We start from the raw sequence: 16,663 nt of genomic DNA, 5'->3' as shown, positions 1-16,663 counted from the left end.
TTGGGCAAAAAAGCTAAAAATGAACATAAAGCCCTAAGTAATGGCACACATACACACACACACACACGCGTGCACACACACACGCATGCACACACGAGGTAGGAGAGAGGCAACTTCCCAACCTCTCATTCTTACCTCCATTCTTGCCTCTGCTTTTAGTGAAATGGCAAGAACTGGTCTTACAAATAGATCTTAAAATTAAGGCGACAGGGAAGGGAAATAGTTTTTCTTGACTGCTAGAATAGCCTTGCCCATCTTTCCTGCCCAGTAAGCATTTTTTTCTACAGAGTTAATCACATGAGCAGCCAGAAAAAAAAAAAAAGAAAGAAAGAAAGAATGGAAAAAATAAAAAGCTCTATTTCCAGATAAGAATCTCACCTGGGCTCAGAGAAAGGGATAAAGGCAGGGAATATCGGATTCTGATCCTGTTAAGTGACAATGCAAGTAGCAGCACTGTTGATAGGTTACTGCATTTTCCACACGTGTTTTGTGACTCCTCATTGGTTAGGAGGGGAAGTCAACTCTTGCTGCTTCTTCTCATAGCCCTGCATTTATTATTATTATGTTTCATGTATATCCTACTCTCGCCACTTAAGTCTATACATTTGTCCACACTGAGCCTCCTGTTAAACTCTTCAGGGGTCCTAAGTCTCAAGACTCTTTTAGATGGAGTTTAGATCTGTGATCTGAGCCTGCAAAGAATTAACACATCATCTCACCGGAACCTCAGTCCTGCCGTCCTTTAATTGCTAAGACTTTGCCCCATAAAGGTGCCCTCTCCACCTGCAAACCAATCAATCAGAAGAGAATGAGAAAACGGTTCGATGCTACACGATGCCGCTTGTAATGTTGGGCATAGAGCAGGAGCTAGAAAATGCGAAGTTATTAAATCTGCTTGGCCCGCAGCCCTGTCCTTGCATAGTTTGGCTGTTAGGTCCTTCTGAACTTTTTCCTCCTTAGGTGCTGTACTGCAGGTTTTTGAATTACTCATCCTACAATTTTTTTTTCTCCTTTATTGTCAAAGTGAAGTACAGAGGGGTTACAGTTTTCTTTTTCTTTTCTTTTTTTTTTTTTTTTTTTTTTGCCATTCCTTGTCTTAGACTCAGGGCCTGAGCACTGTCCTGGCTTCTTTTTGCTCAAGGCTAGCACTCTACCACTTGAGCCACAGCACCGCTTCTGGCTGTTTTGTATATATGTGGTGCTGGGGAATCGAACCCAGGGCTTCATGTATACGAGGCAATCACTCTTGCCACTAGGCCATATTCCCAGCTCGGGGTTACAGTTTTATATGTAAGGCAAGTACATTACTTATCCACATCCTACAATTTTCTTCTTTCTTCAAGAATAAGAACATATAAAATGAAACATTTATGGATCCTCTCACTGCATCCAAACATGAATCTAGTACACATTCTAGCATTTTCTGCTCCTCAGTTTGCCTATAATGCTTGAGTGTTGACTAAAACATTAGGCTCTAGACTGAACTTCCAAGTGATTGACCCAGTGAAATAGAAAAAGATTTATTTTTCACACACAAGAAAAGAAAAAAAGCCTGCCCAGAGATGATAGAGAAAATTCCATTAGCAAGGGATCTTGAACACTCAAAGACAAAAGACCAATTGAGTCTTTGGAAATGAAAATCTTGGTCACTAATAATGTACAGACATGGGCATCAATTATAGTCAAAAAGGCCAAAGGACTCACAATAGACGATGTTTCTGGCCATATAATTTAGTAAAGAATGAAATTCATTTACATTGACAAAGCTAAAGCATTGTCTCTACTTCTGTTTCTCCTTTGCTTTTTAGATCTACATCCAACCCAAACTCAATTCTACATTCAGATAGGTTTCAGTATACCTTCTCTCAACTATTCCCTTAGGCAGACAGACATTGTAGTTTCCTAAATATTCCTCTGGTCTTAAGGGCTTTATCTGGTTGTTTTTGGTAATGTTTAAATCCCTATGCAACAATACAGGAAGCATTACATTGATCTGATAAAAGAAAAAGTAATGCAGTACCATCCTAGATACTAGGGAGGCTGAGATCTGATGATCAAAGTTTGAAGTCAGCCTGAGTAGGAAAGTGGCAGGAGACTTTTCAATTTACTAGCAAACAACATAGCTGTGGCTCAAGTGGTAGGGCACTCGCCTTGAGTAGAAATGCCAGGGAGAACACAAGGCCCAGACTTCAAGCCTCAATAATCACCACATGCAGCAAACAAACAAACAAAAACATACACATTGCCATACGTGTCATCGATGATAATGGAAGCCTCTGTTTCTGTGTAAGATAAGTTCATGACACAAATATTTATTACTTGTTGCTGGGAACATCCACTCTTCTAGAAGCACCAGAACAGAGGTTCCTTTGTACTGTCTGAACAGTGACACGAATGGATGGCAGGTCTTTTATAAGCTAAATGAATCTGAAAAAGACAAGTAATGACTATTGAAGAGTAGAGGCTGAACAGTTTCTTGTGATCACCTTAGCTAGGCAAGTTTCTTCCTATAAGTCCAAACAACGTTTTCCTCTCATACAATCAGTTGGTTTGTGAAGCTGAGAAACCCATCAAAGAAAGCTTCAGTCAGATGTATCATTGACTAGGTTGCATGTGGCTTTCTTTCTACAATTTGTGAAGTTCTTTCAACCACCAAAAAGTTATTTACTTTGGAACAAATCATCTCTATGGATTGCCTTTTGGGGGGCGGGGGGAGGGGTGTCAGTCATGAGGCTTGAATTCAGGGCCTGGATGTTGTCCCTGAACTTTTTTCCTCAAGGCTAGCACTCTACCACTATGAGCCACAGCTCCACTTCTGATTTTCTGGTAATTAATTGGATATAAGAGACTCATGGACTTTCCTGCCTGGGCTGGCTTTGAACTGCAATATTTAGCTCTCAGCCTCCGGAGTAGCTAGGATTACAGGCATGAGCCACCAGCACCAGATTGACTTTAAGTTTTTCTACCACAACGGAATAGCTAGTCGTAGAGACCCACTTGGAGAATGGGAATAGATTGTGGCAAATAGTATATAAACAGACATAGAGAAAAACATACTCGGCCATAAGTGACCCAAAATACTGGCCACCAGTGATACTGAAAACCACAGGTTGGTTGTTGAGAAGCGCATGAGAAAACCGTCTGTTCTGATATGACTCTGGGCTCTGCCCCTGAAGAGCTGGGTGAGCTAACAAGTTTTTTCACTTCTTCAAGCTAAGATATTCATTCCTCAGATCAATGTTCTTATCTAAATTATGGCGCAAGTAGCACCAGGCTCATGGAATTCATGAGAAGATTAAATGAGATAATGATACACAACCCTGAACATATTGCCTGGAATTTGAGAACTGAGTAATTGGTGGTAGTTTCCTGTTCTTCTTGCTGCAAGTACAAGTAGTCTTATAATTATTACCATCATTATCCATCTAGAGTAATCTAAACTCTTATAATAGAGTTTTAGCCCTTCCTTAGAGTTTACCTACTCACATTTACAATTTTATTAAATATGTAATAAATCTACCAAATGATACCACCATCTGGTAGGCTAGATATTTTCGTTTTGATCTTAGTAGTTAGATTATTGATTTTAAAGAGTCAATCACTGAGACACAGGTGTTTCCTCTCTGCAATCCTATATACTTAGGAAGTTGAGAGCTGAAGATTGTGGTTCAAAGCCAGCGTAGGTAGAAAGTCTGTGAAACTCTTTTATCTCCAACTAACCAGCAAAAAGCCAGAAGTGGAGGAGTGACTCAAGCGGGTTGAGTACCAGCTTTGAGTGAGAAAGCCAAGGGAGAGTGTGAGGTCCTGAGTTCAAGCCCCAGGACCAACATGCGTGTGCACGCACACACACACACACACACACACACAAATAACACATCCATTGCAAGTCATGTCATAAAATCTGTACACAAATACTTTTTGTCCAGTCCACTTCTTGAACTTGGATTTGAACTCAGCCATGTTGAATGAATCAGATACTTTGAAGGAAACATTTTAGCAAAATACTTGGACCTTCTGTGGAATTCACAGATGCTCAGCAGAAGTGGCAGGGCCAAGTGCAGTCCATTTGTGTGTGTGCTTTTTAGTTAAGATGAGAGAGAGAAGTCCTGTTAAGCTTAGGAAGGCTTGGTGCAAGTGGCTCAGGAGAAGGCAATGAATTCCAGACACAAGTGTGTGTGTATGTGTGTGTGTGTGTGTGTGTGTGTGTGTGTGTGTGTGGCAGGAGTTGGAATGGGGAGAAGCATGTACTTTGCTTCTACACACTGGCTGATCTTAAAGGAAGCAAGCTGGTGTTAAAGCAGGAACAGAGGTGAGTAGGGATGGCCTTAAGGATTCAGGGTTAAACTTCTATCTTTCACTTCATCGCTAGTGGATGCTTGGATCGTGGCATCTGAATCTTGGAAGGAACTCCCTAAATTCTTTTCTCCTGTCCTACCTTTCCGACTTGGCATCGGTTATGAGCTGATTTATTCTGAAACCTTTACACCTGGTGTTTATATTTTCCTTAGTTTCCTGTGACTAAGTGGCCCCTAATACTTCTAGCCCTCCAAATGCTTGATCTCACCCTAGTCTCTTCCCTCACCTTTGAAATCGCTCCGGGGTAAAGAACGTGACTACATACCAGCTCCTCAATAAACAGTTGTCTGTTAATGGCAATCCTAGCATGTATATTTTGGTCATATTCCATTGTCAGCAGACTCCACATCTGTGATGCCCTTCCTTAGATGAGACCTTGGCAATAAACTTTCCAGTTACTTTGTGAATACCAGGTTATCCTTTTTCCTGAGTATTTGTCAATAGGTCAAATACTGCCCCCCCTAAAAAAAAAACCCAAACAACTTTGCTATGGCTTCTTCATGTCTGTTGGCATGAAACACCTTGCCAATAACTGCAATTATAATTGTTGTGAGTCACACCATGAGTCATAAGGGTTGTCACAGCAACCTGTGAACAAGAACACCAAAGTACCTTCCATTAGCTTTGCCAAGAATGGTTCCCAGGTTTTCCTGGACTGTGAAAATCATTATGGGGGCTGAGGGTGTGGGGGGGGGGGAGCTTCAAGTTTGAAGTTGATACAAGTTTACAACCAGAAAGCACAGCCTCCAGGAAAGGAAAAGAAAGCCAGAAAATAAGGTCACCCTTGGTTTTCCTGAGGAAATGACAATTGTGACAAATTTTGGGGTTCATTTTTGTGGTATCAAAGAATTCCTAAGGAGAGAAAGTTAGGAGGGCTCAAAACAGGTTTTTTAAATTTTTTTCTAAGTCATATTCAAAGCCAATCTCGGGGAGTAGGGGTACAAAGTGGATGCATTTTAACCCATTCTTCTTTAAACGGTTTGCAACTGCCACTTGAAAAAAATGAGCACAAAAGATTAATTCTAAAAAAAACCCCACTAATCCTATTTATGCTAAAATACTTTTTATTATTGAGGACTAAAATCCCTTTGCAAGCAACACAGTTAATTTTATCTTGTGGAGGTCTTGCCCTCTGCAACCAAATAGGTGAAAACGTGCTAAGTTACATTTTAGTCGGCACTGTGTTAACATATCCCAGGAGACTCAGAAGCATATCTTGGTTTGGTATTATGGGAAGGAAAACTGACAAATCAATTTGAGATTAAGTGGACACATTTTCCCTAGTATTTACCAATGAGTAGCTTGCTCATTTGAAACAAATGAACTTTTCCTGTGGGTGTGGGAGAAACAGGCAGGACAGGGTTGGATTGAAGAAATAGTAAGTATAAGCAAGGGTGAGAAAGGGCGCCAGAGGGTCAGAGGTTGCCTGTTTCTGCAGGCAAGTTCAGGGCTTCTTTGGGAGGTGGCCTACACAAGGGTCTATATGGGTCGATAAGGGTCCAACTCTATATGGCTAAACTTTCATCACCAGGAATAGCGAGGATCACCTGTTATATTTCCTTGCATACCCCCCATCTTTATTATGTAAAATAATTACTTTTTTTTTTTTTTTTAGTAAATGTAGAACTATCCAAGATTGAATTAGATTAAGAAGTTAGGTTAGGAATGGATGGCCATAGCTTTAGCTAATAATAATAATAGTGATAATACAACTAAAAACCAAAACAACGGTTGATTGCAAGAAAAGGATATTATCCACATGTACTATTTATTCAGGACAGCAATCAGGACAAACTTAGGAAACACCAAAGCAAAAACGATCTTACAAGTATCCAACCAAATCCATGTGCTAGGTAATCACCATGAAAATTCATTTGGAATTCTACACCACAGTGTAAAATTGAACAAATATGCCCCCCCTTACACACACACACACACAAATCTCTTTTACGTTTACATACCAGAAACCAATAGCAACAATTCCTACCACCACTTGAAAAAAAAATCACAAATGTAAGAATTCCTTGTTCTAGAACTCCAAGTTTTGTCTTCTCTGGTAGACCAACTAGAGTTAAATCACTTCAGGTATCCTTTTCAGGAACACTGAAGAACTTATGTTTTCCAAAGACGATCTATGTTCATGGAGTGTTCAGAAACTAACATTTAAGTATTCTTTTCTGGGAATTTAGGGCTCAACTCATCCAAAACATTTTTTTAAGGGACCAATACATGATAGCATAGTGGACTAAAATATTATCAAGTGTCACAACTACTCGGGTTCATTTTATACTTCTTGCACCTCTGACAGGTGTACCTATGAGCTGACACACATGTCTGCTAATATATTCTGCAATGGTACATATTAATTTGTAAGTCGGACATTCCCTCTATGAGGGCAGTTAGGAAAATCAGATTGAAATCGCTAATGTCAGCTGACTTCAGCTGACAGTGATTATGCAGTCAAGCCTTGACTGTTTCCAGAAACCTGGCTAAAAATGGAAATTTGGGACATGTACAAAAAAAATGAATTCATCCACTTCACTGATAATGAAACTTCTTGAGGAACACATGTCAGCATGATTTAAGAGATGCTGGGGTGTAATATCTTAAAAAAAAACTTATAGGTAAGTTAGGACAGTTCAATTTTCAAGAAAATTCCAACAGATGCTAGAGAAGTCATTGAGGTGACTATTATTTAAGAAAGAATGGATTATTTTTCTTTTTTTTTCTTCTCAGTCCTGGGGCTTGAACTCAGGGCTTGGGCACTGTCCCTGAGCTTATTTGGCTTAAGGCTAACACTATACCACTTGAGCCACAGTACCACGTCCAGCTTTTTCTGTCTATGTGGCACTGAGGAATTGAACCCAGGGCTTCATGCATGCTAGGCAAGTGCTCTACCACTAGGCCATATTCCTACTCCCCAGATTCTTTTTCTTCTTCCTCACAAATTGTGGGCCTGGTACAGATGCAAAAGTCAGAAACAGGGTGGGCGGTCTGCTGAGTTGGGTGACAAAAACAATCTCCATGTTCCAAAGGCATGGGGGAGAGGGGGAGGGGGGAGGGAGGCCTTCCAACAATGCAGCTTGGACAATTCAATTTCTCCTCAACACCCGTAAAGTTTTGTGCCAACTGTCGATTCAAGTGCTGTTCTTTCCAATTTGTTATGGGACCATTTTTTTTTCTGAGCTCTTTCCCTCCAATCATGAAAGTGACCATCATCAACCACAAAAAAAACCCAAAAAAACAAACCCTCAATATAATTGGTCTTGGTCTATATTTGGATCTAAACCCAGATTCCCATCTACATCTTTTAGTCAATAACATAAAGGAGCTTAAGTCTTTCTACATCTACTTTAGGCTTCATGCCTAAACATTTTTTTTTTCTGGTGATTTTCAACATTAAAAAGATACTCAAAAGTCTACCTACTTTGGCTATATCTCGATCTGGTTTTAAAGTAAGTATAGCTATTGAAATTCTTGAAGCCTTTGCTTAAACATCGTGTTTTAATTCACTAGCCACATACTGCCATCCAAATCCTTCCATGAGTTTCTACCATAGGCCAAGGAAATGATTTCCAGGATGACAACTCCTTGAGTTTTCTGTACTGTGGCCTCTGTCTGGGGTCATCTGTTCATCTGAGGAGTGCTCTTCACTGGAGTTGAACTAGTGGCTTTGTCTACATAATCTAAGAGCCAAGTCACAATGCAAACAGCAACTTTCTGTATATTGCTAGGTGGCCAGGAGTCCATACCCCAAACCAACCATAAACAGTAGGTACAACCATCAGCCCCTATTTGGGAGAGGCCCAGGACTGAGCTAGCAGAAAGACTGAATTACTTACCACCTCTAGAGTGGGTCCCTCCAGGCCAGGGACGAGCTCATGGGCAAGGCTGTGCAAGGAAGCGCTCTGTACCATGCCTGCCCTGCGGATATATAGAGGACTTCAGTCGCCTGCACTGTCAATCTCTCAGTCATCATGAGCTCAATTATGCACCGACAACAGCAAGAACAACAAGAACAACGACAAAACAACCCCCAAAAAAGCTAAGGGTCACAGACTACCCTGATAGAGGGACAGCTGACTAAAACTATGCATTGAGAGATAGAGGGACTGTCCTGATTCTATGATGTCCAGTGTGGCCGGGACCCTTCATCCTTCCTCAGACAAACAATCTAGGGAAGCTCATGAGAGAGCTACGTGGAGGGGATTACAGGACTGGAGCCTAAAAGTCAAGACAACTTCTCATTGGATTTGATTTTTTAAAACTTTTTTTGTTGTTTGTTTTACATGATTCTTCTCTACAAATACAGATAGACAGACAGACAAACCCAAGAGCAAATTTCCAGAATCAACTGAGGCACAAGCTACTTGGATGTTACACAGATTTCCCCCCCGCCCCATTCCTAAAATGATCCACATGAAGGTTAAAAAAAAATGTAAAAAGTGTGCTTTTTAAAAGTGTGGGGCTCTCTCCTTATCATTCCGAGATTGTGCTAAAAATAACCCCACTGCTTGCCTTAGAAAGATGCCCAAAATACATCTCATAGGTAGCACGTAACTGTGGTCTCCGTCAGTCATCTGATGACACCATGAATGCAAAGCCTACATAATATGCTGGTTAAAGGTAGAGTGCAAGGTGACTTGCTTGTTTTTCAAGGGTATATTATTTCATCTGGAGGTTCAAGGCACAGTCAAACATCATTGCTCAGATTGCAAATCACAGCACCCTTACACTGACATGAGTCTGTAAACTGATGGTGGTGGTTGGGATGAAGGCAGTTGATGAAAGTATTTGAACCTTGAAAAGTGGGATGAATACAGAGCATAAACCCGGCACACATTTCCACGTCAAGATACCCATACCATTGACCAGGACCCCTCGTGGGCTACCCCCAGGGCACACCCCAGCGCCTCCGTGCCCCAGCAATGGCTGTGCTCCCACAGACATAAGAACAAAACGTTGGTGCACTAATGGTGAGGAAAAGGAGACCAGATTTTAAAAAGAAATCGAGGTGATGTTTCTAGAAACATGCCAACTCCTCTAAGAAGGATCCAGAATAAAGGTGATCAGTAAGTAATTGATCCTCATGGCCTGAGTCCGTGGCCTCATAAGCATTCATCGGAATACGTCTAACCTGTCTCTTCAACACACACTCAGTACAAACAGGTGAAGATGTGTCACTCCGACCACTACAGGTTGAAAATAGGACCTCGGTCGACCATGGGTCACAGCTGAAACACGAGTTTATACTCGAAGAGTCACAGCAGCCAGACATATGCGAATTCCAACTCTTCAGAAAACTTGGGACAAAGGGAAAAAAAATGCATTACTTACATGTATGCGTCTTCTTTGTTACTGAGATACCTGGAAGAGAAGAAAGCATGACAAAGGTCAGAACAGGCCACAGGACTGCTTCTTTGACTATGTGTTGTTCAGGTGGGGATGGAGAGGTGGGAGTGACTTTTTTTAATTTATCAGCTACATCTAATCACTTTGGTTATTCCATTTGCATGCCTATAATATATGCTTCAATAACTAGGACAATACTTTTTCTATTCAGCCTTCAACCAGGAACATCTTTCTTTGCTTTCTCCTTCCTTCCTTCCCCCTTTCCTTCCTTCCTTCCTCTTTCTCTCTCCACTTTGATAATAGTATATTTTGTTGATTGTGCAAAGGGTGGGGGGTTCACCATGGTATTTCCATACATGTACATGATAGACTTTGATCCAATTTGTCCCCCTACAACTTTTTTTTGTTTGTTTGTTTGCCAGTCCTGGGCCTTGGACTCAGGGCCTGAGCACTGTCCCTGGCTTCCTTTTGCTCAGGGCTAGCACTCTGCCACTTGAGCCACAGCGCCACTTCTGGCTGTTTTCTGTATATGTGGTGCTGGGGAATTGAACCCAGGGCTTCATGTATACGAGGCAATCACTCGCCACTAGGCCATATTCCCAGCCCCCCCCCCACTACAACTTTTTATCGACTCTTCCCCCCACCACTTAAATGTTTTCACCAGTTTCATTATTCCACGTTCATACATGTATATGAAGCATTTTAATCATACACAGCCGCTCCACTGAGCTCTTCCTTCCTCCTGCTTGCTTCCCATTTTACACGCACATTCATTTTATCTAAGGCCAAATGGAATTTGTTTTGATCTCCTGAGGCCGTCTCACTAGGCTGACCCCAAAGCTGCACCACTGTGAGTGACAGAGGCTGAGACTATCACCCCCTGATTTAAGAGGTTCTGTAGGAAGAAGAAACAGCACGGGCAGTAATGAAACAGGGTGAAATGGGCTCAGAGACTTGTTTCTTTATTGTAAGTAGGAGAGATAATCATGTTAATAGCCAGATTGGGAAAGATTTAGGACGCAAGAGAGCAATGCCAACCTACTCTGACAAGAGTGAGCTGAGCAATGGAGCGATTAATTTGGCACTGCCATCGGCTTTGTGTGTGCTTTTAAATGACTATGGCCCTTCCTGCTCACACGAAATGCACCTTTCTATGGAGAGGGAAAAGAGTCCCACAAAATAATGTCTATTTTTTCCAGATTTCTTAAGATCAGAAGGGAAATGACTGTCATTTCTCTGTACACAGAACCAAGAAGTATAGGAGCTCACAGAAAGAAAGCATCCATGTGAGAGCCTCTTGGTATCCCTGAGATGAGTTACATATGAGAAAGGATCAAGGGAACTAAGCAATAGTAAGGCCTAGGACTTGACCAAGACAGCATGTTTCTAACAGTACCCCGGTTCAGAAACACTACTTTGTGTGTATGTGTATGATAATACTGGGGCTTGAACACAGGGCCTCTTCTTGCTCAGCTTTTTCATTCAAGGCTGGTGCTCTACCACTTGAGTCATATCTCCACTTGTGGGTTTTTTTTGTCAGTTAAGTGGAGATCTGATTCTCATAGACTTTCCTGCCCTGGATGGCTTTGAACTTCAATCATCACATCTCCGCCTCCTGGGTAGCTAGGATGACAGGCGTGAATCAATGGTGCCTGGCTTCAAAAATACTACTTTTTGAAATGGCTCATACTTTTTTTGTAGATACTCTTGAAATGAAAGACCAGCAAAGTAATCAAACTGTGGAGAACAGTCCACTTGTGCCAAACAACTGTAGTAAGCTGTGATTTTTATTTTTTTTCTTTCTTTCAGGTTATTCAGAGAATGATTTAACCCTCCTTTGGAAAGAAAAAGTTGACACTCTTATCAACCCTGTTATTTAACTAGGGAACATGTCAGACATAGAAGAAATCTGTTAGGAAAATGCATGGTAGAAGTAAGACAAAAAAAAAAAAAGCTACTTCCTGAGTTGCATGCCAAGACCAAAATCAACATGTGCTACCTTCACAACTTTCCAAAAGTCATACTTAGAGAAGCTAAAAATTATATAGAAATTATATCTTTTCTTTTTTTTTTTTTGCCAGTGCTGGTGACTTGAACTCAGGGTGTAGGTTTTATTTTTCAGCTGGTATTCTACCACTTGATCCACATCTCCATTTCTGGATTTTGGGTGGTTAACCAGAGGTAAAACTCTCACAGACTTTCCTATTCCATCTGGCTTTGAACTGAGATCTTCAGATTTCTACATCCTGAATAGCTGTCTGGTTGTTGGGTTTTGTTTGTTTGTTTTCTTTCTTTCTTCAGTTTTAGTTTTTAGTCTGTATCAAGGAAAACTAAACTTTTGTTTCTCATCATGCTTGTATTGGTTTTGGAAAAAAATCAAGTTAGGACCTTCTGCCAAAGTCCTTGAAGCTCTCCTATGAAAAACTACAAAACTGTCCTAGAATTTTACTAAGAAACTGTCCTAGAATTTTTCAAAGTAACATTTATCATCAGGAGGCTATATTTCCCCCAACAGCAACTTGGGAGTGAAATTTAAAATCTGAATACAATTTGCAACTCTAGCTTCCGACACCAGCCCCAATAAATTGATACATTAATGCTCTTTCAGCATTATGAGGCCTCTCTCTATACTTTCCTTAGGAAATGGAGCTTTCTGTAAAAATCACTTTGAAGAGAAAGTGCTTAGCCCGTCACTCCTGATTATTCAAAACCTCCACACAATTGGATTTAACACAGCCCGAAACAGACCTATCTATATTCGCTGAGTGTGGAAGTATTTTCTCCTAACATCCAAAGGCCACACACACACACACACACACACACACACACACACACACACAACCACTGCTTTGACTTTTCTAGTTAAATTTATTATATAGCGTGAGGCAGTGTTCTTATCAAATATTTTCATAATGATTACACTGATAATAGATTTCCAAAGTCTTTCCAGGAAAGCTCCCCGGCCTTCAAGGTCACAAGAACAGGTATAAAGCTGAAACTTCTCATTTCTGTCCCCAAGAGAAAGTAAGATTGCAACATCATTGTAAACCCTTGGTCCTCTTCCTTTGCTTAAACAATGCTCATGAGATAGAAGTAATCAGAGACTATACTTATATTGAAGTTGACTGGTTGACCAGATAAAAGAGGATGCTTGTTTAATTAAATTTTTTTCATTAACTTTTTTGTTTATTGTTGGTCGTGGTGCTTGAAGTTGAGGCCTGGCCACTGTCCCTGAGCTCTTCAGCAAAAGGCTAGCGCTCTGCCACTTTGAGCCACAGAGCCACTGGTGGTTAATCAGAGATCAAAGTCTCACAGACTTTCCTGCCCAGGCTAGCTTTGAACTGTGAACCTCAGGTCTCAGCCTCCTGAGTAGCAAGGATTACAGGCATGAGCCACTGGCATAGGCTTTTTATTATCTTTAAGTAGTTGTGCAAAGGAGTTCCAATTCAACATGTCAGTTTATGAGTGCATCATAATTCTTTCATCATTCTTCCCCATTTCTTCCAATCGCACCCACCCCTCCATTCTCCTAGTTCTACTTAAACACATATGTACATTGGCTGTTGTGATTGCATTCACCCTTCCTCTCTACTCCATTCATCTCCAGCCCCAACCTCTTGGCCTCATTCTCGTGGATACCCTGAGTTCCAGCTTCCTGGTAGCCATTTTGTTCATCTTTAAGTTAGTTGTTCAAAGGAGTTACACCATTGGAATCCTCCCCCACGCAGACCATACTTTAGTTAAAATGTTTGTGCAAATACACCTATGGCCCTGTAATATGTTTACATATATATTTATGAATTAGATATAACTTACATTTGAAAGTCAGATACTAACACATTACTTATTTTATACATTCAAACTTTATTATATCAAAAAGACATTTGTACTTCCATGTTTATCGCGGCACAATTCACAATAGCCAAAATATGGAAACAACCCAGATGCCCCTTCACAGACGAATGGATCCAAAAAATATGGTACTTATACACAATGGAATACTACATAGTGATTAGGAATGGTGAAATATTGTTATTCGCAGGGAAATGGTCAGAACTCGAACAAATAATGTTGAGAGAGACAAGCCTAGAACACAGAAAACAAAGGGGCATGATCTCCCTGATATATGACTATTAACAAAGGGAGAAAGAGAGACAGTAGAGACCAAGTCTGTGAAACCAAAAACTGCTTGTCCAATAGTATTCCCCACAGGATTGGGGCAGCGACCCAACAGTATGTAACTAAAACCAAACAATTACTCAACATATAAAGGTCAAAAATTGACCTCTCAGGGGAATACAATAGCTCAAAAGCTATGTATGTACGTTCATATAAGACTACTGTCGGCATATTGTCTAATATCGACATTACATTTAAAGCCCTAGGTGAACTTTCTTGGGCCTGGCCACATGGCTACTGTATATGTTCTTGATACATTGTATATTGTATATATGTCTACCTGACCTAGAGAAGGGATAGAAAAACAGGGCGTACGATATCACAAGAAATGTACACACTGCCCTACTATGTAACTGTACCCTTTTTGCACAACACTTTGTCAAAAAATTTGTGTTCAAGATCGGAAGACCAGTGGATTAGAATTGAAGACCCAGAAATAAAACCGCACTCTTACAGCCAACTGATATTCGACAAAGGAGCTAAAGACATACAATGGAATAAACATAGCCTCTTCAACTACTGGTGCTGGGAGAACTGGGCAGCCATATGCAGAAAACTCAAAGTAGACCCAAGCCTATCACCATGCACCAAGATCAACTCAAAATGGATCAAGGACCTCAATATCAGACCTGAATCCTTGAATCTACTGAAGGACAGAGTAGGAAAGACACTAGAACTTATAGGCACAGGAAGGAACTTCCTGAATAGAGTCCCAGGGGCACAACAAATAGGGGAAAGACTCAACAAATGGGACTACTACAAATTAAAAAGTTTCTGCACAGCTAAGGTCATAGCCACCAAAATAGAAAGCCAACGATATGGGCAAGGATATTTACCAGCACAGCAACAGACAAAGGCCTGATATCTGTCATCTACAGAGAACTCAAAAAACTAAGCCCCTCCAAGCCCAATAAACCTATTAGGAAATGGGCAAAAGAGCTAAAGAGAGACTTCACAAGAGAAGATATAAAAATGGCAAAGAAACACATGAGGAAATGCTCAACATCCCTGCTAGTAAAGGAAATGGAAATAAAAACAACCCTGAGATACCACCTCACCCCAGTTAGAATGGCCTATACTCTGAACTCAGGAAACAACAAATGCTGGAGGGGCTGTGGGGAAAGAGGAGCCCTTCTCCATTGTTGGTGGGAGTGCAAATTAGTACAACCACTTTGGAGAACAGTATGGAGGTTTCTCAAAAAGCTCAATATAGACCTACCCTATGACCCAGCCATACCACTCCTAGGCATCTATCCTAAACAGCAAACCCCAAGATATCAAAAGGACATTTGTACTTCCATGTTTATCGCGGCACAATTCACAATAGCCAAAATTTGGAAACAACCCAGATGCCCCTCCACAGACGAATGGATCCAAAAAATATGGTACTTATACACAATGGAATACTACATAGCGATTAGGAATGGTGAAATATTGTTATTCGCAGGGAAATGGTCAGAACTCGAACAAATAATATTGAGTGAGACAAGCCTAGAACACAGAAAACAAAGGGGCATGATCTCCCTGATATATGACTGTTAACAAAGGGAGACGGAGAGACAGTAGAGACCAAGTCTGTGAACACTGTATATGTGCTTGATACATTGTATATTGCATATGGGTCTACCTGACCTAGACAAGGGATGGAAAAACAGGTTGTAAGATATCACAAGAAATGTACACACTGCCCTACTATGTAACTGCACCCTCTTTGCACAACACCTTGTAAAAAAATTTATGTTCAATTAATAATAAAAAAGATATTGATATCTAAAAAAAAAATAAAAAAAATTTGTGTTCAATTAATAAATAAATTAAATTTAAAAAAAGATATCACAAGAAATGTACACACTGCTCTACTATGTAACTGTACCCCTTGTGCATAATACCTTGTCAAAAAATTTGTTTAATTAATAAATAAATTATAAAAATTAAAAAAACTTTATTATATTTTATCTGATAGCCCAAATCTATAAAAATATAATGTAAATTATATTCATTATATGGAGATACACTAGTGAATTCACCAATTTTTTAATGGAGAAAAGCTTAGACACATCCATTTCACAAAAAATGATATTTTTAAAAGGTACATTACATTCATAATTATGAATATATGATTGTGCCATATATATGTATATATAGTAGCTATTTTGAAGACAGAATTTCATCTCCCCCCAGGAAACTGAACAAACAAAACAATACAAACCAATCAAGATAATTTTGATGAGATAATCATAAAATTTATTAAAACTCCCTTTGTCCTCTTCCCTCGAAAAATAACAATCACAATCATGCAAAGAGCTTGAATTTGTCTCCCTTGTTTTTCCACAGAGATTCTGCTACTTTATAATAAATGGTGAGTAAAGAGAGAGAGAGAGAGAGAGAGAGAAAGAAAACAGAGAGAGAAAGAAAACAGAGACAGAGAGCACACACAAAAAGATGACAACCTTTTTTATTTCACTAGTGGGCAAACAAAGACTCCGTGATATTTAATTAGTGTAATAGAAAAGTTTCTTTGTATTAGAGGGCAAGTGTGCCCGTGGCAAGTGTTGAAAACCCTGATATAGACAGAACCTTGAAAAAAGAGTAAATGCAAAAAAGATTTGCTCTTTGGAGCATGGTCTCAGCAGTTAGCTCTAAATAATTTATACCTACAGGGCCCTGTCCCCAGACTTATCTGAGGCATGAAATCACATCTCGGTCTTGAGTGAAAGAAGAACTCAAGCAGATACTGATGCAAACCCATACTCCAACTAGAAGACATAGTGAGTGG

At 40.2% G+C, this 16,663-nt stretch overlaps 1 protein-coding gene across 1 annotated transcript in view; it reads right to left on the bottom strand.

The window, feature by feature from the left end:
- The window catches only part of Rora (RAR related orphan receptor A), a 711,223-nt gene that overhangs the window by 181,644 nt on the left and 512,916 nt on the right, over positions 1–16,663 (bottom strand). Inside the window, exon 2 of the mRNA XM_048332970.1 lies at positions 9,694–9,723. Within this exon, the coding sequence (XP_048188927.1) occupies positions 9,694–9,723 (30 nt within the window). The remainder of the gene's footprint in view (positions 1–9,693; positions 9,724–16,663) is intronic.

The sequence above is a fragment of the Perognathus longimembris genome, chromosome 23 (genome assembly GCF_023159225.1).
Source record: "Perognathus longimembris pacificus isolate PPM17 chromosome 23, ASM2315922v1, whole genome shotgun sequence".
In the NCBI taxonomy this organism is placed as follows: Eukaryota; Metazoa; Chordata; class Mammalia; order Rodentia; family Heteromyidae; genus Perognathus; species Perognathus longimembris.
This window is presented reverse-complemented; position numbering and strand designations above follow the sequence as displayed.